General features: G+C 39.5%; 2 protein-coding genes and 1 long non-coding RNA gene across 10 annotated transcripts in view; all 3 read right to left on the bottom strand.

Moving 5' to 3' along the window:
• Positions 1–21,360, bottom strand: part of LOC118104051 (B-cell receptor CD22) — a 50,348-nt gene extending 28,988 nt beyond the window's left edge. The window contains exons 1-8 of one of the 8 annotated variants that reach the window (XM_047340749.1): positions 21,187–21,360; positions 20,288–20,377; positions 20,151–20,186; positions 19,340–19,618; positions 17,775–18,050; positions 15,440–15,727; positions 11,106–11,393; positions 192–467 (exon numbers count right to left, since the gene is read on the bottom strand). In XM_047340749.1, the coding sequence (XP_047196705.1) occupies positions 192–467; positions 11,106–11,393; positions 15,440–15,727; positions 17,775–18,050; positions 19,340–19,618; positions 20,151–20,186; positions 20,288–20,336 (1,492 nt within the window). In that variant the 5' untranslated portion in view covers positions 20,337–20,377; positions 21,187–21,360. Of the gene's footprint in view, positions 1–191; positions 468–1,767; positions 2,047–2,548; positions 2,963–3,052; positions 3,143–5,655; positions 5,791–11,105; positions 11,394–11,758; positions 12,044–12,847; positions 13,007–15,439; positions 15,728–17,774; positions 18,051–19,339; positions 19,619–20,150; positions 20,187–20,287; positions 20,378–21,186 lie in introns of those variants that run through there. The other 7 variants (XM_047340750.1, XM_047340751.1, XM_047340755.1 and 4 more) reach the window with 7 other exon arrangements.
• Positions 21,361–21,614: 254 nt separating this feature from the next.
• LOC124852273 (interferon-inducible GTPase 5-like) lies at positions 21,615–23,342 on the bottom strand. Its single transcript, XM_047340860.1, is given in 3 exon segments — positions 21,615–22,019; positions 22,022–22,294; positions 23,334–23,342. Coding segments are annotated over 3 exon segments (687 nt in total).
• A 1,665-nt stretch (positions 23,343–25,007) lies between these two features.
• On the bottom strand, positions 25,008–26,075 carry LOC124852253. The gene is made up of 3 exons (XR_007032877.1): positions 25,461–26,075; positions 25,312–25,381; positions 25,008–25,194 (listed from the first exon to the last, which is right to left on the bottom strand). It is a non-coding gene; the product is annotated as an uncharacterized LOC124852253 (long non-coding RNA).
• Between the last annotated feature and the right edge of the window lie 158 nt (positions 26,076–26,233).

Genomic DNA, 26,233 nt, shown 5'->3' with positions numbered 1-26,233 from the left:
GGATAAGTTTAATAAATGAATTAATTTACACCATAGTTAAAAGAACCCTGTGGTGTTTTTGACATTGTGGAGTAATGTTTTCTTCTTTTTGGAACCAGCACGTCTGATCAGTATTTACTTTATACGCAGTAATGTAGAATATATCCTCCTTGTTTATCCATTCACCATCACAAGTGCATCATTCTACTCACATCTGACTTTAACCTCAGCTCGCTGTGACTTTCCACTTCCAATGTCATTGGTGGCTTCACAGCTGTACAGTCCACTGTCAGAGGGACTGGCTGAATTCACCCTGAAGGTCTGAGTCCGAGTCTGTTGGACGATTTCCTCTCTCCCATCAGTCGTCTTCCTCCAGGTGACAGAGCTCACTGGTGGGTTGGACTCGGCAGTACAGCTCAGTGTCAACAACACATTTTCCTTCACATCAAGACCAGGATTGGCTTGAACTGTCACATGTTTGGGACTGTCTGCAGTAACCAACAATATAGAAAACAGAGAACTGTCAGATTTAACCACTGTCCAATATAATGGTCTTTATAATATAGAATGACCCTGAATAATATATGTTTTTTATTTCATCAGGGTGTAAATCAAGGTAAGTTTGGAGACAGTGGACTAGGGAGCACAATAACATGCAAACCTGTGAAAACAATATATTGCATTACACAATTACACCACAAATTATACTATAAGAAAACTTACAACTGCTTAAAGTCACAAGGCTTCAATTTAATAGAATTATACTTTACTCTGGTGGAAGAATTACAGAGATTTAAGTTCTTTAGGTCATTAATTTCTCAGGTGCTATTGGTTCAACTGTCAGAAGTAATAATTAATTAAAGAAACTGGACCACCGAAGAAATACATGAGAAAATGTTACTTTTGCATGGATAGTTTTGTAAAGGAAAGTTTTGGTTTGATGTGTTTGGTTAAAAAAAAAAGTGTCAGCTGAAGTAAGTCGTCGGGGCAGGATTGGCATCGGTGTCACAGGTTAACGTGAGAGAACGACCAACTTTCACTTGGTTATCAGAAGAGCCACTGACAGAAATGCTCGTCTTCCTCGGCTTATCTGGAAAAAGGACCCAAGTGAAATGACCTTTATCTCAACAACAGGTGAATCTGAAACAGAAGATTCTTTCAGGTTAATTCACAACCCAGATAGCACACGGATGTGGGCCACTTCAGGCAATGATCCGGCACTTCTGGTCTTCTCGTGGCCCAGGACAAATCTGGACCAAGACACTTGCTATGTGAGTGACGGTCCACTAAGAATGTAGTATTGATAATACTATGCAGAAGATTTTAGTTCAGAATTCAAATTAAATCAATACATGAATGTGAAAGAGGTAAAATGACTGAAAATCACAGACACGCCACAAGTTGATGTGGATTTATCCAGAGCAGCCTGGTGACACTGGTGGACATTTGAGGATTGTGGGAGGATGGAGCCAATCCCCAGCTGACTCTGGCTCTGAGAGGTCTCCAGCGTATCACAGGGCCGACATCCAGAGACAAATATCCATTCACACAATTTAGAGTTTCCAATGAACTTCATCCCAATCTGCATGTCTTTGGACTGTGGGGCGAAGCTGGAGTACTGGGAGAGAACTCATGTAGACGGGGAGAACATACAAACTTAACAGAAAGATCACAGCAAAGTTGGGATTCGAACCAGCAGCCTTCTTAGAGTAATAATAATAATAATCATATCAGCAGGGTGTATTACCTAAAAAACAGTACATCAATAAAATGAATTCATCAACTTACATTTAACAGTGACTGTAATATTTTGGATCAAATATTTGTCCGTGTTGTCCTGTGTTTGGCATGAAAACACCCTCCCATCATCCTCCCTGCTGGCTCTAAAGCTGAAGGTGGTTCTTTCCTTAACTTGATGAAAGTCTGTGGCCTGTGTCCGGTCGATCTGAGTCACATCTTGAATGTGAGGGTTTGAAGGACATGAACTTGAAGTGGAGCATGTGAGTGTGACCTCGTCGGACTCCACCACGACAGCTGGTCCCTCAAAAGTGAGCGGGCATCGGTTTACTGAGAATATGAAAGCAAGAGAAATGTGATGATGCGTCTACACAACAGCTAAATTATTGTACAGTGTCACTGAGAAGATGTTATTATAATAGAAACATTGATTTTTAAAGGTGTAGCCGACTTGACTGGGAAACTATGTAGAGTGAAGCTATAGCCAAACTGCTCTAGAGTCATAACTGATCTAGAATAGTTCAAACCATCGACTAAAAGTGAAGCCAAAGTGTCTAGATCGCCACCTGGTGCCTGACTGCGGTATAAATCTCACGTACTGAATTTTAGTGAATGGGACATGGACCAAACTAAAAACTCAAAATTCACATCAACTAAAATGATCTCAAAGATGGATTCTGCAGTTTTTATCACTGCTGTATTTTCCATAATAAGCGAATGTACAATTTTCATGTACGTTTTCTTATTAATTCATAAATTGAAGGACACATTTGTTCACTAATTGTAATGTTATGTATATTCTGAAATGTATTCTGATTTTTATGATACATACCGGTAACGTTGAGGGTCACTTCTTCAGATAACCATTGTTTCCTCCCTACTAATCTCAAAGAATACTTTCCGCTGTCACTTCTTCTCAGGTCACAGATCAAAATACTGCACAGTGGCTTCGGCCAGGCAGAGTAACTATTCCTCCAACTTGAAGATGAAGAACCGATGTATTTCACTCTGTTTGCAAAGTCAGGACTGACCGGACGTGTCCAGGTGTTTGTGCTGTAAATGACAGTGGATGTAAAGTCTTTATCACTTTCGACCCATCGTCTATCTTTCATCCAAAACCAGTTTGCATCATGATCATCAACATCTTCTGTGACTTGGCATTTAATTTCAGAGCAGGATCCCTCAGTAGCCAGCAGCCAACCAGATTCTAGTTTAAAGGGATTTTTAGGGTTACTTGTAGAAACATCTGTCGGTGAAAACACAAGTGGAGAAGTCAGTTAATCTTTAATTCAAAAACAACAACATTGTTTTCAAAGTGGAGAAATAAAATCCTTACGTTTTATTAGGGCCAGAAAAACCAACCACGTGACTGTCTGAGCCTCCATCTCATGTGGGACTACAACTGGATTTCTGAAACAAATAAAAACTGAAAAGTGGATAAAAACATCATAAGATCACAGAACTTTTTCTTTTTACTGTAAAACGTGTGATCAATGTTATTTTTCAGCTTGTCTCAGAATTTCTTTCTTCCTCTTTTCATTTCTTTTACTGACATTTAGAGTTGTCTTTGTTTTGTTCCTCATTTCAAGATGGTTGTGAACTTGTGGTTTACAAAAATTTGATGAATTGAAAACACATAAGTCATCTCACCTCTACGCAGAATTTGTCATTTTTTAAAGATAAATAAACGTAATTATTTTAAAATGGAATATTTGGGCCACATGTTTTTGTTAATCCCAGAGTTCAGTTTCTTTTTTCCCTTTAATAACTAAAATATTGTTTGTTTTCTGTTTTCGTTTTTAATTTTATTTGACATTAGCTATTTGTTCAATTCACTTTTATTCAAAGAAACCCCAGAACACATATCAAATATTTTGACTGCAAACATCAGTGTATTCATTAAATTCAAATTTTCCATAATACTGTTTAAAAAGTTATATCTGGCTCTTTGGGTTCATCTCAGTCTTCAGGGAACTACGACATCTGAAACTGATGTTTGAGTTTTCATTTGGAAAAAAGTATTTCAACTGAATGGAAGAAAAAGGGTTTTAAATTATTATTATTATTATTATTATTATTATTATTATTATTGTTAATAAGTGATCTGGATTCAAATTTTACTATGAAAAAGATCCTCTTGTTTTATCCCCAAGAAATACAGTTTGTAATCAGTGTATATACTGTAAATAAAACTTCTAAAATAAAACACTATATTTTACTCTACAGTCCCTGACAAAAGTCTTGTCACTTATCCATTTTGTAGAAACAACAGCTTATAACCTGACTTTTAATTTATCCATTGGTTTTAGAAATGGCTCATATGAAAGCTAAAACCCTCCCAAATTATGTTTAATATACCAAAATAAATTTGCTTCACTGAAGAAAGATTGATCATTTAATGAACACAGAAAGGTCAGATTTTGGCAAGACAAAAGTTTTGTCGCCTACAGAGAGTAATGTGAAAATTGAACAAATAATTTACTTCAAATACAAAAATATGTTGCATAACATCAGTGAATTAAGTAGTGGTGCTGTGAGATCCATATTTAATATCTTGTATGACTTCCATGAGCTTGAAGGACTGCATCCATGCGGTTCGACAATGATTCATACAATTTATTGATGAAGTCATCAGGAATAGCAAAGAAAGCAGTCTTACATGCCTCCCAGAGTTCATCAAGATTCTTGGTTTTGCCTTCCATGCTTCCTCTTTCATTCTACCCCAGACATGCTCAATGATGTTCATGTCTGGTGACTGGGCAGGCCAGTCCTGGAGCACCTTGATCTTCTTCGCCTTGAGGAACTTTGATGTAGAGATGGAAGTATGGTGGAGCACCATCCTGCTGCAAAATTTGACCCTTGTATGGTTGGGAATGTAAGAGGTAGCTAATACTTCTTGATATTTTAGGCTATTGATATTGCCTTCCACCTTGCAAATCTCTCGCACCCCATACTGGATGTAACCCCAGACCATGATTTTCCGCCACCAAGCTTAACTGTTTTCTGGGTAAATTCGGATCCATGCGGGCTCCAGTAGGTCTCCTGCAATATTTGCGGCGGCTGTGATGTAATTCAACCGAAGATTCATCTGAGAAATCCACCTTCTGCCACTTTTCCAGCGTCCATCCTTTTAGCAGGCTATGGGCCTTGGCAAATGCCACACGTTTTTAATTGCCTTTTGTTTAGTGCTGGTTTCTGGGCACTGATTCGACCATGGAGGCCATTTCGAGACAGAATTCTACAAACTGTCCTGGTTGACACGGGACTTGAGGTGACCAGGCCTGGTGGAGCTCTGCTGCAGTGGAAAGGGCTGGCCTTGGATTTCGAGCCAACAAACGGTCCTCCCGAGCAGTTGTCTTGTGGGTCTGCCGGACCTGGGCTTATCAAAACATCTCCAGTCTCTTCACATCTTTTCTTATTCTTTGTACTGACGCTGAGACACATTGAAGGTGTCAACCACCTCAGCAGTGGATCTGGTCTTCAGCCTCTTGATAATCAACGCTTTGGTCTCAGGGTGAATCTTAGGCATGTTGTCAGAGGTCAAGTTGCAGTTGATGTGAAGGTCTGGTGTGCTGGGGTTCTTTTTATACACACCCACTAATTGATTGATCAATTATTGATCAGAGGTGAGGCTGTAATCTAGGATTGGGTGCATCATATGACAAGGCGACAAGACTTTTGTCTTTGCAAAAACTGGCTCAGTGGGCTTTACCAAGCTGTGAACGTTAGAATGCTTTTCAGCAGTTTCGTTTGGCACCAAAACATTATTTCAAAAGCTGTTGGGATTGAAATTAGCCATTTCTTGGAAAAACAAATTGATTACAAATATATTTGAGGGGTACTTAAGGTCAACTTGTACCCAAGCGACAAGACTTTTGTCAGGGACTGTAGTAGATTAACATCATGAGGAGATAAATAACCATAGAAGCTTGTTCTTACCTCAGAGGACCCACTTGTATCAGTCTGTCACACACAGCCTCACTCCGAGAATGAGACTTTACAGAAAAAGGAAGTTTTCACACTTGACCTAAAACCTTTAAAAATACTTATTTGCATCCCCTATCATGCAAGCCAGAAAACAGCTTCTTGTAGGTGTTCAGATTACAGTGATAGCGTTCGCAGCTTCTCACAGTATTTGCACGCAGATGCATTTCCTCCCACTTCCTCTTTTTTTTTTTGTTTGTGGTGAAGTCTTGTTAACAGGCACAGAGCAGTTTTCAGTACTACATATTTATTTGGAGAATTTATGCTCACATAGTATTTACAGTGTCTCTATTTAAAACTTCATCTAACAATGTGAAAACGTATCAAAAGGGTTTGTGAAGAGTTGAATAAACATAAAAGTGCACGTGAACAACACGTGAACAGGAAACATCGCACAAAGAGAAAAGCATTTCACTCTCCCTCCCCGAGAGCTGCAGCCACGATCTTCACAGCATCGGCCGCCATTTCATCAATGGCGCCGTTCAGAGCTTGCAGCATGGCGGTGAAGGAGCGGCTGGCATAACGGGCGTGTCTGGGCATGGCCATCTCCACCAGCTTTGACGACACCGTGGCCAAGTCCTGTTCTGCCGCCGCCAGCCGCCGCTTCACTTCCCCTTTGGTAACCTCCCCTGAGAGGCCACATGTCCGCAGCCCAGGGTTCCACGCCTCTCTGGAAGGTCTTTGCCCAAGTCGTCCAACAGACCAGGGAAGTCAGACTTCTCCAGGGTGGAGGGTCTGACCACGTAGACTTTAGGCTGCGTCACACCCTGCGACCTCAATGTTTCCAGACTGGCTTTCCTCTTCTCTGCCAGGCTCTTCTCTGGATCTCCCACCGAAGCTAAGAGAACCCAGTACACCGTTTGTCTCTGCAGTGAGCGGGCCTCTTAAGTCATTTATGCTATTGTCCACTGACATGGTTTTGAAGCTCCTGTTAACCAATAGCTGCTCCAAACATCTTAAAAAGTGCATATTTAGATCGGGGGATACTGCCCTCCGGCTACGGGCCTGGCTCCATGGCAACTAAAATCTTACTCATTGATGCACCTGTATGAAAATGTAATAACGTATCTAATAATATCCTAATGTCTCAGAATTTGTACTTTTACTTTGGATACTCAAGAGTTTAAGTTCAGGATATAGTCATATACTTGATTTTATTTTACTTATTACTTAACTCAAGTAAATCTAAGGTTTACATGGTCCGTTAATAGAAATGCATCACAAGATAATGTCCATTTCATGACGCAATGTGTTTTGTGTGTACATGCATTCTTCAGAAACCCTTTCGCGCTGTGACATGTTCACAAATCCAACAATAATGTCAATAAACTTTAAAGTTCATCATTTGTTCCAACATATTTCATTTTATTTTGAGCTACAGGATATTTACATTTCAGTTGTGTGGGTTTGCATTAAGTTCACAACACTGGAAAGGACAAAAAAAACATTCAGCAGTGATTCTCAGCATTTCTTGTCTAACTGCATGTCATTTATATATATAGATTATATACAAAGTTATTAATACAATCAATTTACACTCACATTATTTACATTTTAAGTTGCAAAATAAGGATTTTAACCGTTTATCCCTCACATTTTGCTATGTTCACTATTTTCCCCAAAACCTTTAATTAACAGTTTCAAATATTGATATATTATATTTTAGCTCAGTAATGTAACTTCTGTGCCTTCTTGCTAACTAGTTTTAAAATACTCCTAATGGCAACATGCAGGGTTTTGTTGTAGCTGCATAAGGTTTGTTGACCAGCTTACATTACTGTAGATTTACGATTACGACCTATTTTGCTTAACACATGAACTCCTCAGACTCTCTGTGATGACTTATTGTGAATATAAACTTCCTCAGGCCCGAGGTAGCTGTAAAAAGCAGGACGAGAACATCTCGGGTCAAATCCTGACGTCAGAGTAGGAACTCTCATCTTCGTCTGAGCTGCTGGAGTCTCTGTTGGTCGTCTAACGTCGGGGCGTCGCTGTGAATCTCACCTGTGGAAAGTTGATCTCCACTTCACCTTCACTGGTGTGGTCGTCTAATAGATTTGGAGATGTTGGTGCACGTGCAGTTGCATTACTAATGTTTTCATAGTCTTGCAGGCTCTCTGGTTCATTCTAGAATGAGAGCGGAGGTAGTTTATAGATTATTTGTGTGACAATTTCAATAAAATTCATACAAGACTCACATCTGATTCTTTTAGGACTTGCAGACATTTTCCTTGATTTAATTGTTTTGTTTGTTGCACAGAATAAATGGGTGAAGGGGAGGTTTCATCTCCTGACGATTTTTGTTTCCTCTAACCACATGATTATCAAGCAGCAACTGAATCGCTTCACTCATGCTCTAAAATGGATGCTGTACAGGTTGTCTTTTAATTAATGGCCCCAGTATACTGAGATATAAGTGCACTGATAGACAGATACTGACAGGGCAAAGAGTGAGGGCAGGATATGGAAGTACAAGGAGGGAAAAGCAACAGCTTGAACAGTAAAAGACACATCTGCCTGTAGAGCCAGACTAATACTGATGATAGAAGATGGAAGGCAGTAGCTCTACATGGTCAATTTGAGGGGTTGTAGATATCCTGATACATTATTTTATTTATAATTTTTAATTCTAATGTGCACATGTTGTTGTCTTGTTTCAGATCCTTGCATCGTGTGAACTCAAAATAAAACAAATAACACATTCTGGGACTTCGGAGGCTTTGTAATATCACCATTAAAACATATTTGATTACATATTATTGAAATTATGACATAATTTAGAGTTTTTAGAAGAATTAGTAGTTTTACAGCTGTAACAGGTCAGAAGTGATGAAGCAGAGGCTTAAATATCCTGAATCTTATACCTAAACTCTCCATAATCACTGTTTCCTACGATTTCCAATATACAAATAGCCAATTAGAAATAGATTTTGAAGTTTCAACAACTGGTAGTTAAATATTTTTAAATCTATTGTGTTAAGACAAGGTTCTGACAACAGGCCACCATGACCAGACACTTTGAATTAAACTCTTTTTAATATAAATCTTCTTGAGTTTTACTAAAGTCTCCATATATGATTGTTTTAACTTGTTGTTACACACACACACACACACACACACACACACACACACACACACACACACACCACACACACACACACACACCACACACACACACACACACACACACACACACACACACACACACACACACACACACACACACAAGATGAGTCACTTCTGTCCAGATGTTTTCAATAAAGAAGTAGAATGGATTAAACAAATGTGTCATTACCGAAAAACCAGAAGGGGATTTGGTGTTTGTTATTCCTTGTTGAACAGATTTCCTCCAGTATCTGAGAACATAGAGGGACATGATGTGGTAAAACATGCCAGACCATCTCTGAAATGTATTTATTGAATTTGATCAAATGCACTTCTTATTCATTCACCTTAAATTCACAACAATTACACTGATAATCATCAGGAGAAGTAGAGCAATAACGAGGAACCTCAGGTTCTCCAGATAGTCTCCTGTGGTTAAAAGAGAGAGAGCATCATATAGACACTGAGTTGTGAACATGTAGAATTAGTTTAAACTTTATTCGATGTGCAGAGATTTATTTCACACTGAACTAGAAATACTGTACTGCAGTTGTTTACCTCCACCAACCAAGATTCTGATGAGGCCACTGTGACCTTTGACCACTGTTATCTAATCAGTTCACATCTTTGAATTCTCATCGAAAGTTGAGGAATTTCTCTAAAGGCAGTTTTGTAAAATGACATTCAAGAGGCCAAAAAACGTGTTTTGTGAGGCCACTGTGACCTTGACCTTTGACCTTTGGCTACCAAATCAAATCAGTTACTCCTTGAATCTAATTGTGTGTTTGTGCCAAACGTGAAAGGATTCCCTCAAGGAGTTACGTGGATATTGCTTTTACAAGGCAAAAATATGCTTTGTGAGTTCACAGCTTTGTGAGGACACAGTAACCATTGACTGAACATTTTCACTAAGTTTAAAGAAATTCCTTCAAGACCTTCTTGAGATGTCACGTTCACAAACACAGGACGGACGGACGGACGGACGGACAACCAGAAAACTAGTCTGATATAAACCTCCCACATGTCTCCTGAGCAATAAAACACACAGTTATAAGGCCTTGAAATTCACTCACGTTCAAACAGACGGACGGGATCAGACAAACTTTGGTTTACTTCATTTTGTGCGACGCAGTAGTAGACTCCTGGCTGGTTTGAGTACACTGTGTGGTTTTGATGCTCGGACACAAGTTCATCCTTTTCCTCGCCCTGACTCTTCCTGAACCATGAGTAGTGTTGGACTGGGGGAAAGATGTGACTGATGCAGCTCAGCATCACGGAGCTCCTCCCGTCAAGCTCCTGCTTCTCTGCCGACTTCATGATGTTTGTGTGTTTTGGAGAAACTAGCCGGGAAATTCAGGAGAAAAGACAACGTCATTTTCTGAACATCACCAAAGATCAAACATGAATAACACAACAAATGAAGTGACATTATTGCTGCTCTTTAAAGCCAGACTGAGAAGAATGTGACACTTTTTTAGAACCAGTTAATGGGCATTAAAACAATAAAAGATAAAACAGACTGGCTTTAGATTCACCTGGTGAAACTTTAAATTTTTTTCTCAGCAATTTCTCTTTGAAACAAACTACAGCCACTGATTTAGGTTGCTGTTCCTTTTTTAACTTCAATATTTTTGATCAGGTTTGATAAACGTTATTTTGAATGATTTATTCAAAAAGTCTATCTGTAATAGATTTTGAAGTATAAACAACTTGAAATTTAGTTAAATAATATACAAATCTTTTGTACTAAGACAAAGTTGGGGACAAAGCTTTTGAAACAAGAGCCCTGAGGCTCTGAAACAGCCTGAACGAGGACAGACAGCAGACTGAGTCAGGAGCTGAAAACAAACTTTTATCTTACTTCATTCGCTGATTTTACGTAGGTCTAGTTTTTATTCATTTGTTCTTTTCTGACAGATTTTGTATTTGTTTTTTAATTTATATTCATATTTTGATGTGTTTTTACTTTATTTGTTATTTGGGAAGCACTTTGTAACGTTGTTTTGAGAAGTGCTATTTAAATAAATCAAGTTATGACAACAGGCCACTTTAGTCATGTTGAAATAGACGTTTTCAGTTCAAAGAAATGTTGGATAAGTTTAATGAATTAATTAATTTACACCATAGTTAAAAGAACCCTGTGGTGTTTCTGACATTGTGGAGTAATGTTTTCTTCTTTTTGGAACCAGCTCGTCTGAAAGATACATGAGAAAAGCAATTTTTTTATAGATAGATTTTTTAAAGGAAGATTTGGTTTGATGTGATTGTTTGAAAAAAAAAGCCGCAGCTGAAACACTCACATTTCACCACCAACGTCTTCTGCTTGCTGTCCTTTGAGCCCTCACTGTTCTGGGCACGGCAGACGTACCAGCCAGCGTCGGCTGAAGTCACAGTAAACGTGTGGTAGAGAGAGTTGATGGGTCGTGAATTAAGATTATTTTCAGTGATTTTTAAAGACTGATGATATGTGATGATCCTCATCAAGGTGAGAGTTGACTGTGGGGAACTTTCAACACTGCAGCTGACGGTGATGGTCTGACCTTCTGTGACCTCAGAACTCATATACAGTATAGGTTCAGTGGGCGGGTCTGTAGAGAGGAAGCAGAATCTTCTTTAAAGAAGGCACATTATGATTTTATTGTTTTTCTTCCCTCTAGTGTGTGTTACATAGGTTTCTTGTAAATGTAAAAGTTCTGCTGAACAAAAAATCCAACAATCAGTGGTAAAGGGAGCTCCTCTCCTGAAGCTCCTAAACTCCTCGTCAGCAGATCCTTCCGGGGCTTTAAAAATACCCCATAACTGCATAATGCTCACCTAGTGGCTAATCGGGCACGCCCCCTAATGAAAGTAATTTAAACGAGAGCAGAGGCTGACATTTCACACACAAGCTGGAAGCAGATGACCAAAGTATTTGAATTCACGGAAAAATCACTGGAAACATCATAGTACTTACACAGTACTTGTATGCACACTGGTTGACTCTCATCCCCTCTACCAATGAGGTTTGAGGCGTTGCATCTGTAACAAGCTTCATCTGCTCTTTGTATTGTTAAACGCAGCCTACGTCTGTTTGTGTTCTTCCACCATGAGTCAGTTCGTTGATTTTTGCTGCGGTACCAGGAGTAAGTCGTCGGGGCAGGATTGGCATCGGTGTCACAGGTTAACGTGAGAGAACGACCAACTTTCACTTGGTTATCAGAAGAGCCACTGACAGAAATGCTCGTCTTCCTCGGCTTATCTGGAAAAAGGACCCAAGTGAAATGACCTTTATCTCAACAACAGGTGAATCTGAAACAGAAGATTCTTTCAGGTTAATTCACAACCCAGATAGCACACGGATGTGGGCCACTTCAGGCAATGATCCGGCACTTCTGGTCTTCTCCTGGCCCAGGACAAATCTGGACCAAGACACTTGCTATGTGAGTGACGGTCCACTAAGAATGTAATATTGTGAATATTATGCAGAAGATTTCAGTTCAGAATTCAAATTAAATCAATACATGAGGACAAAGTTGGGGGACAAAGCTTTTGAAACAAGAGCCCTGAGGCTCTGAAACAGCCTGAACGAGGACAGACAGCAGACTGAGTCAGGAGCTGAAAACAAACTTTTATCTTACTTCATTCACTGATTTTACATAGGTCTAGTTTTTATTCTTTTATTTAGTCTTTTATTACAGATTTCTAATTTGTTTTTAAATTTGTATTCATATTTTGATGTGTTGTTAGTTTTTTTGCTATTTGGGAAGCACTTTGTAACGTTGTTTTGAGAAGTAATATTTAAATGAATCAAGTTATGACAACAGGCCACTTTAGTCATGTTGAAATAGATGTTTTCAGTTCAAAGAAATGTTGGATAAGTTTAATAAATGAATTAATTTACACCATAGTTAAAAGAACCCTGTGGTGTTTTTGACATTGTGGAGTAATGTTTTCTTCTTTTTGGAACCAGCACGTCTGATCAGTATTTACTTTATACGCAGTAATGTAGAATATATCCTCCTTGTTTATCCATTCACCATCACAAGTGCATCATTCTACTCACATCTGACTTTAACCTCAGCTGGCTGTGACTTTCCACTTCCAATGTCATTGTTGGCTTCACAGCTGTACAGTCCACTGTCAGAGGGACTGGCTGAATTCACCATGAAGGTCCGAGTCTGAGTCTGTTGGACGATTTCCTCTCTCCCATCAGTCGTCTTCCTCCAGGTGACAGAGCTCACTGGTGGGTTGGACCTGCAGTACAGCTCAGTGTCAACAACACATTTTCCTTCACATCAAAACCAGGATTGGCTTGAACTGTCACATGTTTGGGACTGTCTGCAGTAACCAACAATATAGAAAACAGAGAACTGTCAGATTTAACCACTGTCCAATATAATGGTCTTTATAATATAGAATGACCATGAATATTATATGTTTTTATTTCATCAGGGTGTAAATCAAGGTAGGTTTGTAGGTAGGAGACTAATATATAAAAGGGAGCACAATAACATGCAAACCTGTGAAAACAATTCATTGCATTACGTCACAAATTTTACTATTGTGGTGTTGAATTACAGGTGCATCTCAATAAATTTGAATATCATGGAAAAGTGCATTTATTTCGATAATTCAATTCAAAAAGTGAAATTCATATATTATATAGATTCATTACACACAGAGTGAAATATTTCAAGTGTTTATTTCTTTTAATTTTGATTATTATGGCTTACAGTTAATGAAAACCTAAAATCTGTATCTCAGAAAATTAGAATATTACATAAGACCAATAAAACGAAGGATTTTAATACAGAAATGTCAGCCTACTGAAAGTATGTTCATATATACAGTATATGCACTCAATACTTGGTTGGGGCTCCTTTTGCATGAATTACTGCATCAATGCGGCGTGGCATGGAGGCGATCAGCCTGTGGCACTGCTGAGGTGCTATGGAAGCTCAGGTTGCATTGATAGGCCCTTCAGCTCGACTGCATTGTTGGGTCTGGTGTCTCTCATCTTCCTCTTGACAAGGTTCAGGTCAGGCGAGTTTGCTGGCCAATCAAGCACGGTGATACCATGGTCATTAAACCAGGTATTGGTACTTTTGGCAGTGTGGGCAGGTGCCAAGTCCTGCTGGAAAATGAAATCAGCATCTCCATAAACCTTGTCAGCAGAAGGAAGCATGAAGTGCTCTAAAATGTCCTGGTAGACGGCTGCGTTGACTTTGGACTTGATAAAACACAGTGGACCAACACCAGCAGATGACATGGCTCCCCAAATCATCAGTGACTGTGGAAACTTCACACTGGACTTCAAGCAACTTGGATTCTGTGCCTCTCCACTCTTCCTCCAGACTCTAGGACCTTGATTTCCAAATGAAATTTACTTTCATCTGAAAAGAGGACTTTGGACCACTGAGCAACAGTCCAGTCCTTTTTCTCCTTAGCCCAGGTAAGACGCTTCTGACGTTGTCTCTGGTTCAGGAGTGGCTTGACACGAGGAATGCGACAGTTGTAGCCCATGTCCTGGATACGTCTGTGCGTGGTGGCTCTTGATGCACTGACTCCAGCCTCCGTCCACTCCTTGTGAATCTCCCCCAAATTCTTGAATGGCCGTTGCTTCACAATGCTCTCAAGGCTGCGGTTATCCCTGTTGCTTGTGCACCTTTTTCTACCACACTTTTTCCTTCCACTCAACTTTCTATGAATATGCTTGGATACAGCACTCTGTGAACAGCCAGCGACTTTAGCAATGACCTTTTGTGGCTTACCCTCCTTGTGGAGGGTGTCAATGACTGTCTTCTGGACAACTGTCAAGTCAGCAGTCTTCCCCATGATTGTGTGTCCTACTGAACCGGCCTTAGAGACCATTTAAAGGCTCAGGAAACCTTTGCAGGTGTTTTGAGTTAATTAGCTGATTTAAGTGGGACATCGTGAGTCTACAAAATTGAACTTTTTCACAATATTCAAATTTTCTGAGATACTGAATTTCGGGTTTTCATTAGCTGTAAGCCATGATCATCAAAATTAAAAGAAATAAACGCTTGAAATATTTCACTCTGTGTGTAATGAATCTAATATATGAGTTTCACTTTTTGAATTGAATTATCGAAATAAACAAACTTCTCCATGATATTTTAATTTATTGAGATGCACCTGTATATCACAAGAACACTTACAACTCAAAGTCACAAGGCTTCAATATCAACAGAATTATACTTTACTCCGGTGGAAGAACTACAGAGATTTAAGTAAAAGTAGAAATATCGCAGTACAAAAATACTCCATTAAAAGTATAGGCCCTGAATTCATCATTTAAATAAGCAGCACAGTAGTTTAGCAGGAGTATTCATTAAGTGGCAGAGTGGCACCACGTAACATTACTGGATCATTATTATTGATAATTTATAGATTAAATTACTTTATATAGGGTCTGGAAGTTTATTGATATTTTCTAAACTTTACAGTACTTAATCAAATAGACACATTTACTTTAGGTCATTCATTTCTCAGGTGCTATTGTTTCAACTGTCAGAAGTAATAGTTAAAAGAAAAGTACAAGAGAAAAGCTACTTTTTCATAGATAGATTTTTTAAAGGAAGATTTGGTTTGATCTGTTTGGTTGGAAAAAAACAGCCGCAGCTGAAACACTCACATTTCACCACCAACTTCTTCTTCTTGCTGTCCTTTGAGCCCTCACTGTTCTGGGCACGGCAGAAGTACCAGCCAGCGTCGGCTGAAGTCACAGTAAACGTGTGGTAGAGAGAGTTGATGGGTCGTGAATTAAGATTATTTTCAGGGATTTTTAAAAACCGACGATTTGTGTCGATCCTCATCAAGGTGAGAGTTGACTGTGGGAAACTTTCAACACTGCAGCTGACGGTGATGGTCTGACCTTCTGTGACCTCAGACCTCATAGACAGTATAGGTTCAGTGGGCGGGTCTGTAGAGAGGAAGCAGAATCTTCTTTAAAGAAGGAACATTATGATTTTATTGTTTTTCTTCCCTCTAGTCCAGGGGTGTCAAACTCATTTTAGTTAAGGGGCCACATACTGCCCACTTTGATCTCAAGTGGGCCAGACCAGTAAAATCATAGCATAATAAGCATACATAACGACAATATTTCTCTATATTTAAATCATTGGTGAAGGTTTTTGGATGACAAACCCTATTTTAAGGTCTTTCTACAATAAACTAGAAACATAAAGACCAAAAACTCAGACGTCAGCCCACTGTTTATCTGCCTGGGCCTCTCAGATTCCCTCGCTTTGTGACGCGTTTGACGTCAAACGCGTCACAAGCGAGCAGCGAGCGCTGCTGCCTCGAGCAGACATCGCATTTACGCTGTTTTAGCAATTACTGGATCGATTAAAAATTACAAAACGTTTGTACTCATAAACCTCATATTCTTAAGAGACATGCTGATTCACTGATGTTTAGTTCTGTTCTCAGTGTAAATCGCTACTTTTACTCTTTACTTGTTTTACAGTCTATGGCATGCTCTTACTGATACAGTGCGACCCTGTGGACTGATTAGGAATAGCAGCTACTTATAGAAATGCAATTTATGTCTTTCTGTAATTTCACAATTAGCAAGTCATCCGATCTGGCCCGGGCCGTATGTTTGACATCCTCGTCTAGTCTGTCATAGGTTTCTTGTAAATGTAAAAGTTCTGCTGAACAAAAAATCCAACAATCAGTGGTAAAGGGAGCTCCTCTCCTGAAGCTCCTAAACTCCTCGTCAGCAGATCCTTCCGGGGCTTTAAAAATACCCCATACCTGCATCATGCTCACTTAGTGGCTAATCGGGCACGCCCCCTAATGAAAGTTATTTAAACGAGAGCAGAGGCTGACATTTCACACACAAGCTGGAAGCAGATGACCAAAGTATTTGAATTCACGGAAAAATCACTGGAAACATCATAGTACTTACACAGTACTTGTATGCACACTGGTTGACTCTCATCCCTCTACCAATGAGGTTTGAGGGACTGCATCTGTAACAAGCTTCATCTGCTCTTTGTATTGTTAAACGCAGACTACGGCTGTTTGTGGGATTCCACCATGAGTCAGTTCGTTGATTTTTGCTGCGGTACCAGGAGTAAGTCGTCGGGGCAGGATTGGCATCGGTGTCACAGGTTAACGTGAGAGAACGACCAACTTTCACTTGGTTATCAGAAGAGCCACTGACAGAAATGCTCGTCTTCCTCGGCTTATCTGGAAAAAGGACCCAAGTGAAATGACCTTTATCTCAACAACAGGTGAATCTGAAACAGAAGATTCTTTCAGGTTAATTCACAACCCAGATAGCACACGGATGTGGGCCACTTCAGGCAATGATCCGGCACTTCTGGTCTTCTCGTGGCCCAGGACAAATCTGGACCAAGACACTTGCTATGTGAGTGACGGTCCACTAAGAATGTAATATTGTGAATACTATGCAGAAGATTTCAGTTCAGAATTCAAATTAAATCAATACATGAGGACAAAGTTGGGGGACAAAGCTTTTGAAACAAGAGTCCTGAGGATCTGAAACATCCTGAACGAGGACAGACAGCAGACTGAGTCAGGAGCTGAAAACAAACTTTTATCTTACTTCATTCACAGATTTTACGTAGGTCTAGTTTTTATTCTTTTATTTATTCTTTTATGACAGATTTTGATGTGTTTTTCCTTTTTTTGTTGTTTGGGAAGCACTTTGTAACGTTGTTTTGAGAAGTGCTATGTGAATAAATCAAGTTATGACAACAGGCCACTTTGGTCATGTTGAAATAGACGTTTTCAGTTAAAAGAAATGTTGGATAAGTTTATTAAATGAATTAATTTACACCATAGTTAAAAGAACCCTGTGGTGTTTTTGACATTGTGGAGTAATGTTTTCTTCTTTTTGGAACCAGCACGTCTGATCAGTATTTACTTTATACGCAGTAATGTAGAATATATCCTCCTTGTTTATCCATTCACCATCACAAGTGCATCATTCTACTCACATCTGACTTTAACCTCAGCTGGCTGTGACTTTCCACTTCCAATGTCATTGGTGGCTTCACAGCTGTACAGTCCACTGTCAGAGGGACTGGCTGAATTCACCCTGAAGGTCTGAGTCTGAGTCTGTTGGACGATTTCCTCTCTCCCATCAGTCGTCTTCCTCCAGGTGACAGAGCTCACTGGTGGGTTGGACTCGGCAGTACAGCTCAGTGTCAACGACACATTTTCCTTCACATCAAGACCAGGATTGGCTTGAACTGTCACATTTTTGGGACTGTCTGCAGTAACCAAAAATATAGAAAACAGAGAACTGTCAGATTTAACCACTGTCCAATATAATGGTCTTTATAATATAGAATGACCCTGAATAATATATGTTTTTTATTTCATCAGGGTGTAAATCAAGGTAAGTTTGGAGACAGTGGACTAGGGAGCACAATAACATGCAAACCTGTGAAAACAATACATTGCATTACACAATTACACCACAAATTATACTATAAGAAAACTTACAACTGCTTAAAGTCACAAGGCTTCAATTTAATAGAATTGTACTTTACTCTGGTGGAAGAATTACAGAGATTTAAGTACTTAAGGTCATTAATTTCTCAGGTGCTATTGTTTCAACTGTCAGAAGTATTAATTAATTAAAAAAACTGGACCACCGAAGAAATACATGAGAAAAATTTACTTTTGCATCGATAGTTTTTTTAAAGGAAAGTTTTGGTTTGATGTGTTTGGTTAAAAAAAAAAGTCGCAGCTGAAGTAAGTCGTCGGGGCAGGATTGGCATCGGTGTCACAGGTTAACGTGAGAGAACGACCAACTTTCACTTGGTTATCAGAAGAGCCACTGACAGAAATGCTCGTCTTCCTCGGCTTATCTGGAAAAAGGACCCAAGTGAAATGACCTTTATCTCAACAACAGGTGAATCTGAAACAGAAGATTCTTTCAGGTTAATTCACAACCCAGATAGCACACGGATGTGGGCCACTTCAGGCAATGATCCGGCACTTCTGGTCTTTCCTGGCCCAGGACAAATCTGGATCAAGACACTTGCTATGTGAGTGACGGTCCACTAAGAATGTAATATTGTGAATACTATGCAGAAGATTTTAGTTCAGAATTCAAATTAAATCAATACACGAATGGGAAAGAGGTAAAATGACTGAAAACCACAAGTTGATGTGGATTTATCCAGAGCAGCCTGGTGACACTGGTGGACATTTGAGGGTTGTGGGAGGATGGAGCCAATCCCCAGCTGACTCTGGCTCTGAGAGGTCTCCAGCGTATCACAGGGCCGACATCCAGAGACAAATATCAATTCACACAATTTCGAGTTTCCAATGAACTTCATCCCAATCTGCATGTCTTTGGACTGTGGGGTGAAGCTGGAGTACTGGGAGAGAACTCATGCAGACGGGGAGAACATACAAACTTAACAGAAAGATCACAGCAAAGTTGGGATTCGAACCAGCAGCCTTCTTAGAATAATAATAATAATGATCATAACAGCAGGGTGTAATACCTAAAAGATAGAACATCAATAAAATGAATTCATCAACTTACATTTAACAGTGACTGTAATATTCCGGATCAAATATTTGTCCGTGTTGTCCTGTGTTTGGCATGAAAACACCCTCCCATCATCCTCCCTGCTGGCTCTAAAGCTGAAGGTGGTTCTTTCCTTAACTTGATGAAAGCCTGTGACCTGTGTCCGGTCGATCTGAGTCACATCTTGAATGTGAGGGTTTGAAGGACATGAACTTGAAGTGGAGCATGTGAGTGTGACCTCGTCGGACTCCACCACGACAGCTGGTTCCTCAAAAGTGAGCGGGCATCGGTTTACTGAGAATATGAAAGCAAGAGAAATGTGATGATGCGTCTACACAACAGCTAAAGTCTTATTGTACAGTGTCACTGAGAAGATGTTATTATAATAGAAACATTGATTTTTAAAGGTGAAGCCGACTTGACTGGGAAACTATGTAGAGTGAAGCTATAGCCAAACTGCTCTGGAGTCATAACTGATCTAGAATAGTTCAACCATCGACTAAAAGTGAAGCCAAAGTGTCTAGATCGCCACCTGGTGCCTGACTGCGGTATAAATCTAACCTCGTGAATTTTAGTGAATGGGACATGGACCAAACTAAAAACTCAAAATACACATCAACTAAAATGATCTCAAAGATGGATTCTGTAATTTTTATCACTTGTGTTTGTTCAAATGTACATTTTTCATGTACGTTTGGTTATTAATTATATTTCCTCCCGGAGGAGCCTTGGTTGATCGGGGCATGAAGGACACATTTGTCTACTCATTGTAATTTTATGTATATTCTGAAATGTATTTTAATATTCAGATTTTTATTGTAAATACCTTCAACGGGATTTCCAGGGTCACTTGTAGAAACATCTGTCGGTGAAAACACAAGTGGAGAAGTGAGTTAATCTTTAATGCAAATGTTGGAAAAAATATAAAACATTGTTTTCAAAGTGGAGAAATAAAATCCTTACGTTTTATTAGGGCCAGAAAAACCAACCACGTGACTGTCTGAGCCTCCATCTCATGTGGGACTACAACTGGATTTCTGAAACAAATAAAAACTGAAAAGTGGATAAAAACATCTTTAGATCACAGAACTTTTTCTTTTTACTGTAAAACGTGTGATCAATGTTCTTTTTCAGCTTGTGTCAGAATTTCCTTCTTCCTCATTTCATTTCTTTTACTGACATTTAGAGTTGTCTTTGTTTTGTTCCTCATATCAAGATGGTTGTGAACTTGTGGTTTGAAAACACATAAGTCATCTCACCTCTACGCAGAATTTGACATTTATTAAAGGAAATTAAATGTAGTTATTTTACAATGGAATATTTGTGCCACATGTTTTTGTTAATCCCAGAGTTCAGTTTCTTTTTTAATAACTAAAATATTGTTTTTTTTCTGTTTTCTGTTTTAATTTTATTTGACATTAGCTACTTGTTCAAATCACTTTTATTCAAAGAAACCCCAGAACACAAATAAAATACTTTGACTGTAAACATAACAGTGTCTTTATTACATTTTAATTTTTGAACCTTTTAGTCTGAAATATACTGTTTAAAAAGTCATATCTGGCTCTTTGGGTTCATCTCAGTCTTCAGGGAACTACGACATCTGAAACTGATGTTTGAGTTTTCATTTGGAAAAAAGTATTTCAACTGAATGGAAGAAAAAGGGTTTTAAATTATTATTATTATTATTATTATTATTTTTAAGTGATCTGGATTCAAATTTTATTCAGAAAAAAATTATCTTGTTTCATCCACAAAAAATACAGTTTGTAATCAGTGTATATACTGTAAACAAAACTTCTGAAACACTATATTTTATTAACATCATGAGGAGATAAATAACCATAGAAGCTTGTTCTTACCTCAGAGGACCCACTTGTATCAGTCTGTCACACACAGCCTCACTCCGAGAATGAGACTTTACAGAAAAAGGAAGTGTTCACACTTTGAAAGGGGATGCAAAAAAATAAATTAGCATCCCCTATCATGCAAGCCAGAAAACAGCTTCTTGTAGGTGTTCAGATTACAGTGATAGCGTTTGCAGCTTCTCACAGTATCTGCACGCAGATGCACTTCCTCCCACTTCCTCTTTTTGTCGTTGTTTTTTGCAAAGTCTGGTTAATCGACACAGAGCAGTTTACAGTACTACATATTGATTTGGAGAATTTATGCTCACATAGTATTCACAGTGTCTCTATTTAAAACGTCATCTAACAAGGTGAAAACGTATCAAAAGGGTTTTTACAAGCCCTTTAAGTCTCGGGGGTTCCACGCCTCGCTGTTGGGCCAGTCACTCGACTGATTTGTCATCCAGGCAGAGAGATAACTGTACTTTCGTCAGGATCCGCACCGCTACACTCGAGTCCACCATAGAAGCCACCAGGGGGACGGGAATGGCAGACATCCCACCAGATAGCGACGCAGCGGCCCATACCAGAGCTTTGAAGGCCTCCTTTTTCTGGGTGACCAGGGCTGAGGTGAGCATCGGGAGAGCCAAGAGAAGGGCTTGGGCTCGGATCTCTGGAAGGTCTTTGCCCAAGTCGTCCAACAGACCAGTGAAGTCAGACTTCTCCAGGGTGGAGGGTCTGACCACGTAGACTTTAGGCTGCGTCACACCCTGCGACCTCAGTGTTTCCAGACTGGCTTTCCTCTTCTCTTCCAGGCTCTTCTCTGGATCTCCCACCGAAGCTAAGAGAACCCAGTACACCGTTTGTCTCTCTCCTTGTATCCCTCAGGTTCGAATGGGGAGGTGTCGGGCACAGGCGGCAGGTCCCACAGGTGAAAGTCAGGGTGTTTAGGGTCAGGGTAGCCTGCCACGTCCTCTGAGGCCACGGGGGTCGAAGCAGGAGCCGCCCCCTCATCCCCAGGTCCGAGGCCACGGAGGGAGTTGATGAAGGAGTCTTTTCCATCACCACGGTTTCCCACCACAGCCAAGTTGATCCTACTGATCAAGAGATCTTCCACCGGTCCCTGACATCTGATAACTTATTGCTGTCTATGGATTCTTTCAGGGTCTCAAGGAAGCTCAGGCCTTTGAAAACATCAGCCATTTCTGCAGAGAGACACAGAGTGAATTATTAGAAGAGTCACAACTGGTCCTTTGATAAAGAACAGATATGATGGATACTATCTATCATCTATCGACTAATTCCACTAATCTCTCTCTATCTATTTAGTCTGTTGTTCTGTGACTTTCATATCTCGAGAAGCGTTCATCTTATCGGCTTCTCACGTGACATGTGCATTGTTAAGGGCCCAAGGAAGTGCAGTGTGGAATTTGCCGTGATTTGGAAACGCAATACGTTCAATAATAGGCTGATAAGCTTTGAATAAACAGGCGACCAGCGCTCTGCAGCAGAGGCGACTGGGACCCATCAACGGTTCTGTGGACTGAGTCCCACAGTCGGCCTTTAGTTGCCGTGGCAAATCAACGTTTACAACTGGCCCTTTGTAGTAGTAATGATAAAGCATTAACTTAGAGGAAACCTGAACTAAAAAGTTAAATAATAATAATATATTAATATTACATTCTTCAGCAGTACTGTTAGTGGTGGAAAGTAAACATGTAAATATACTCCAGAACTGTGCATTACTTGTTTTTTAATTACACTTCTTCTCTACAACTTATGACCCTTCACATGTCTTCAGTTCTTCAGGAGAGCAGGACACAGACAAATACCTTCATCTGAAGTAAAGTAATCAGCTCCATGCAGGTCCGGACCTCGGTATTATTAAAAAATGCGTGTATGTGGGCGGTGGGTGAGTGAGTAGACGGTGGAGTGGATCATCTTCTCGTGAATATACAAGGTAACGTAGTGTTAACGTCTCCTGCTCGACCTCCAGACCGGAGTCGGTGACGTACAGGGGAGATGTCTGTTCTCCTCCCGGGCTGAAGCTGCTTCTCGCTTCAGGGTTCACACCCTTCACTTTTTGCAGCAGAAGAGAAATAACGGAGGACACTTCTTCTTGGAGAAGTGTTGTATTTATTTTCCAACACACTGTAACTTACACTGTCCATCTTTATACTTTCTCTCTCTCTCTCTCTCTCTCTCTCTCTCTCTCTCTCTCTCTCTCTCTCTCTCTCTCTCTCTCTCTCTCGCTTCACCACTCACTCTCTTAAACACATGAAGCACTTTCTTAAAGGAGCCGCTCTACTCTTATAACACGAGGCCAATCAGTGAATTGACGGACAGAATCTACCCTGCACTGTTACAATGTAAATATATGAGCTGGGTTGTTGTGTTTCTTCACTGAGACTCAAATGAAGAGATTTCTTCAGACACACTTTCCTTTGGGAAGGCACAAGAGGCTGAAGTCAAGCCCAAGAGAGAAAGACAGAAAGGTGGTGATGAGAGAAGGACCAGTGTTCCCACTGTTCCCACCCAGGACAGAATCAGTGTTATATCGCTGTGCTGTTGAATACAAAGACTGTTCTGATCCTGTTCAAACAATGTAATAACCACATGTTCTTTGGCAAATATAATGGAACTTACAGGCTCAAGGTAAATACACACCCAGCGGAGGTATCATAATAATATGGTATTTACTGTATAACACATTTTGCTTATGTGGATGCACTGTTTGAGACACGTTTCTATAGTTTAAATACAAAATGATGCAAACTCAAACACAATGGTGAGTCATTTATGCTATTGTCCACTGACGTGGTTTTGAAGCTACTGTTAACCAATAGCTGCTCCAAACATCTTAAAATGTGCATATTTAGATCGGGGGATACTGCCCTCCGGCTACGGGCCTGGCTCCATGGCAACTAAAATACTTACTCATTGATGCACCTGTATGAAAATGTAATAACGTATCTAATAATATCCTAATGTCTCAGAATTTGTACTTTTACTTTGGATACTCAAGAGTTTAAGTTCAGGATATAGTCATATACTTGATTTTATTTTACTTATTACTTAACTCAAGTAAATCTAAGGTTTACATGGTCCGTTAATAGAAATGCATCACAAGATAATGTCCATTTCATGACGCAATGCGTTTTGTGTGTACATGCATTCTTCAGAAACCCTTTCGCGCTGTGACATGTTCACAAATCCAACAATAATGTCAATAAACTTTAAAGTTCATCATTTGTTCCAACATATTTCATTTTATTTTGAGCTACAGGATATTTACATTTCAGGTGTGTGGGTTTGGATTAAGTTCACAACACTGGAAAGGACAAAAAAAACATTCAGCAGTGATTCTCAGCATTTCTTGTCTAACTGCATGTCATTTATATATATAGATTATATAAAAAGTTATTAATACAATCATTTTACACTCACATTATTTACATTTTAAGTTGCAAAATAAGGATTTTAACCGTTTATCCCTCACATTTTGCTATGTTCACGGTTTTCCTCAAAACCTTTAATTAACAGTTGCAAATATTTATATATTATATTTTAGCTCAGTAATGTAACTTCTGTGCCTTCTTGCTAACTAGTTTTAAAATACTCTTAATGGCAACACGCACGGTTTTGTTGTAGCTGCATAAGGTTTGTTGACCAGCTTACATTACTGTAGATTTACGGTTACGACCTATTTTGCTTAACACATGAACTCTTCAGACTCTCTGTGATGACTTATTGTGAATATAAACTTCCTCAGGCCCGAGGTAGCTGTAAAAAGGACGAGAACATCTCGTCAACCACTCAGAGAGAGGAACTCTCATCTTCGTGTGAGCTGCTGGAGTCTCTGTTGGTCGTCTGACGTCGGGGCGTCGCTGTGAATGTCACCTGTGAATAGTGGAGCTCCACTTCACCTTCACTGGTGTGGTCGTCAAATAGATTTGGAGATGTTGGTGCACGTGCAGTTGCATTACTAACGTCATCATAGTCCTGCAGGATCTCTGGGTCATTCTAGGATGAGAGCGGAGGTAGTTTATAGATTATTTGTGTGAGAATTTCTGGATTAAATTCAACTATTAGCAAAACATAGAGACTGATATAACAACATGAGAAATCACGGTTCCTGACCTTTCTAACTCGCGTTGGCTTGGACACCTTCGCATACACAGGGTCTTCTTCCACCTTTCTTTGCTTGTTCCTTGAAGAACAAACAAACGTGCTCTGATCAATAACACCTTTGTTGTTCTGGTATTGTTACACAAAGATTAAATTCTCACTTTATCTTATTCTTAAAGTGCAGAGAAGTGTAGTTGACATAATCGTCCTCGGTGTTTCCAGCTTGCTGTCTTGTGGGGTTTTGTGCAGAGGCAGCCTGAGCAGACAGAAAACATCAGTGATTATCAAGCAGCAACTGAATCGCTTCACTCATGCTCTAAAATGGATGCTGTACAGGTTGTCTTTTAATTAATGGCCCCAGTATACTGAGATATAAGTGCACTGATAGACAGCTACTGACAGGGCAAACAGTGAGGGCAGGATATGGAAGTACAAGGAGGGAAAAGCAACAGCTTGAACAGTAAAAGACACATCTGCCTGTAGAGCCAGACTAATACTGATGATAGAAGATGGAAGGCAGTAGCTCTACATGGTCAATTTGAGGGGTTGTAGATATCCTGATAGATTATTTATTTACAATTTTTAAATCTAATGTGCACATGTTGTTGTCTTGTTTCAGATCCTTGCATCGTGTGAACTCAAAATAAAACTAATAACACATTCTGGGACTTCGGAGGCTTTGTAATATCACCATTAAAACATATTTGATAACATATTATTGAAATTATCACATAATTTAGAGTTTTTAGAAGAATTAGTAGTTTTACAGCTGTAACAGGTCAGAAGTGATGAAGCAGAGGCTTAAATATCCTGAATCTTATACCTAAACTCTCCTTAATCACTGTTTCCTATGATTTCAATATACAAATAGCCAATTAGAAATAGATTTTGAAGTTTCAACAACTGGTAGTTAAATAATTTACAAATCTATTGC

The sequence above is a fragment of the Hippoglossus stenolepis genome, chromosome 8 (genome assembly GCF_022539355.2).
Source record: "Hippoglossus stenolepis isolate QCI-W04-F060 chromosome 8, HSTE1.2, whole genome shotgun sequence".
Taxonomy (NCBI): Eukaryota; Metazoa; Chordata; class Actinopteri; order Pleuronectiformes; family Pleuronectidae; genus Hippoglossus; species Hippoglossus stenolepis.
This window is presented reverse-complemented; position numbering and strand designations above follow the sequence as displayed.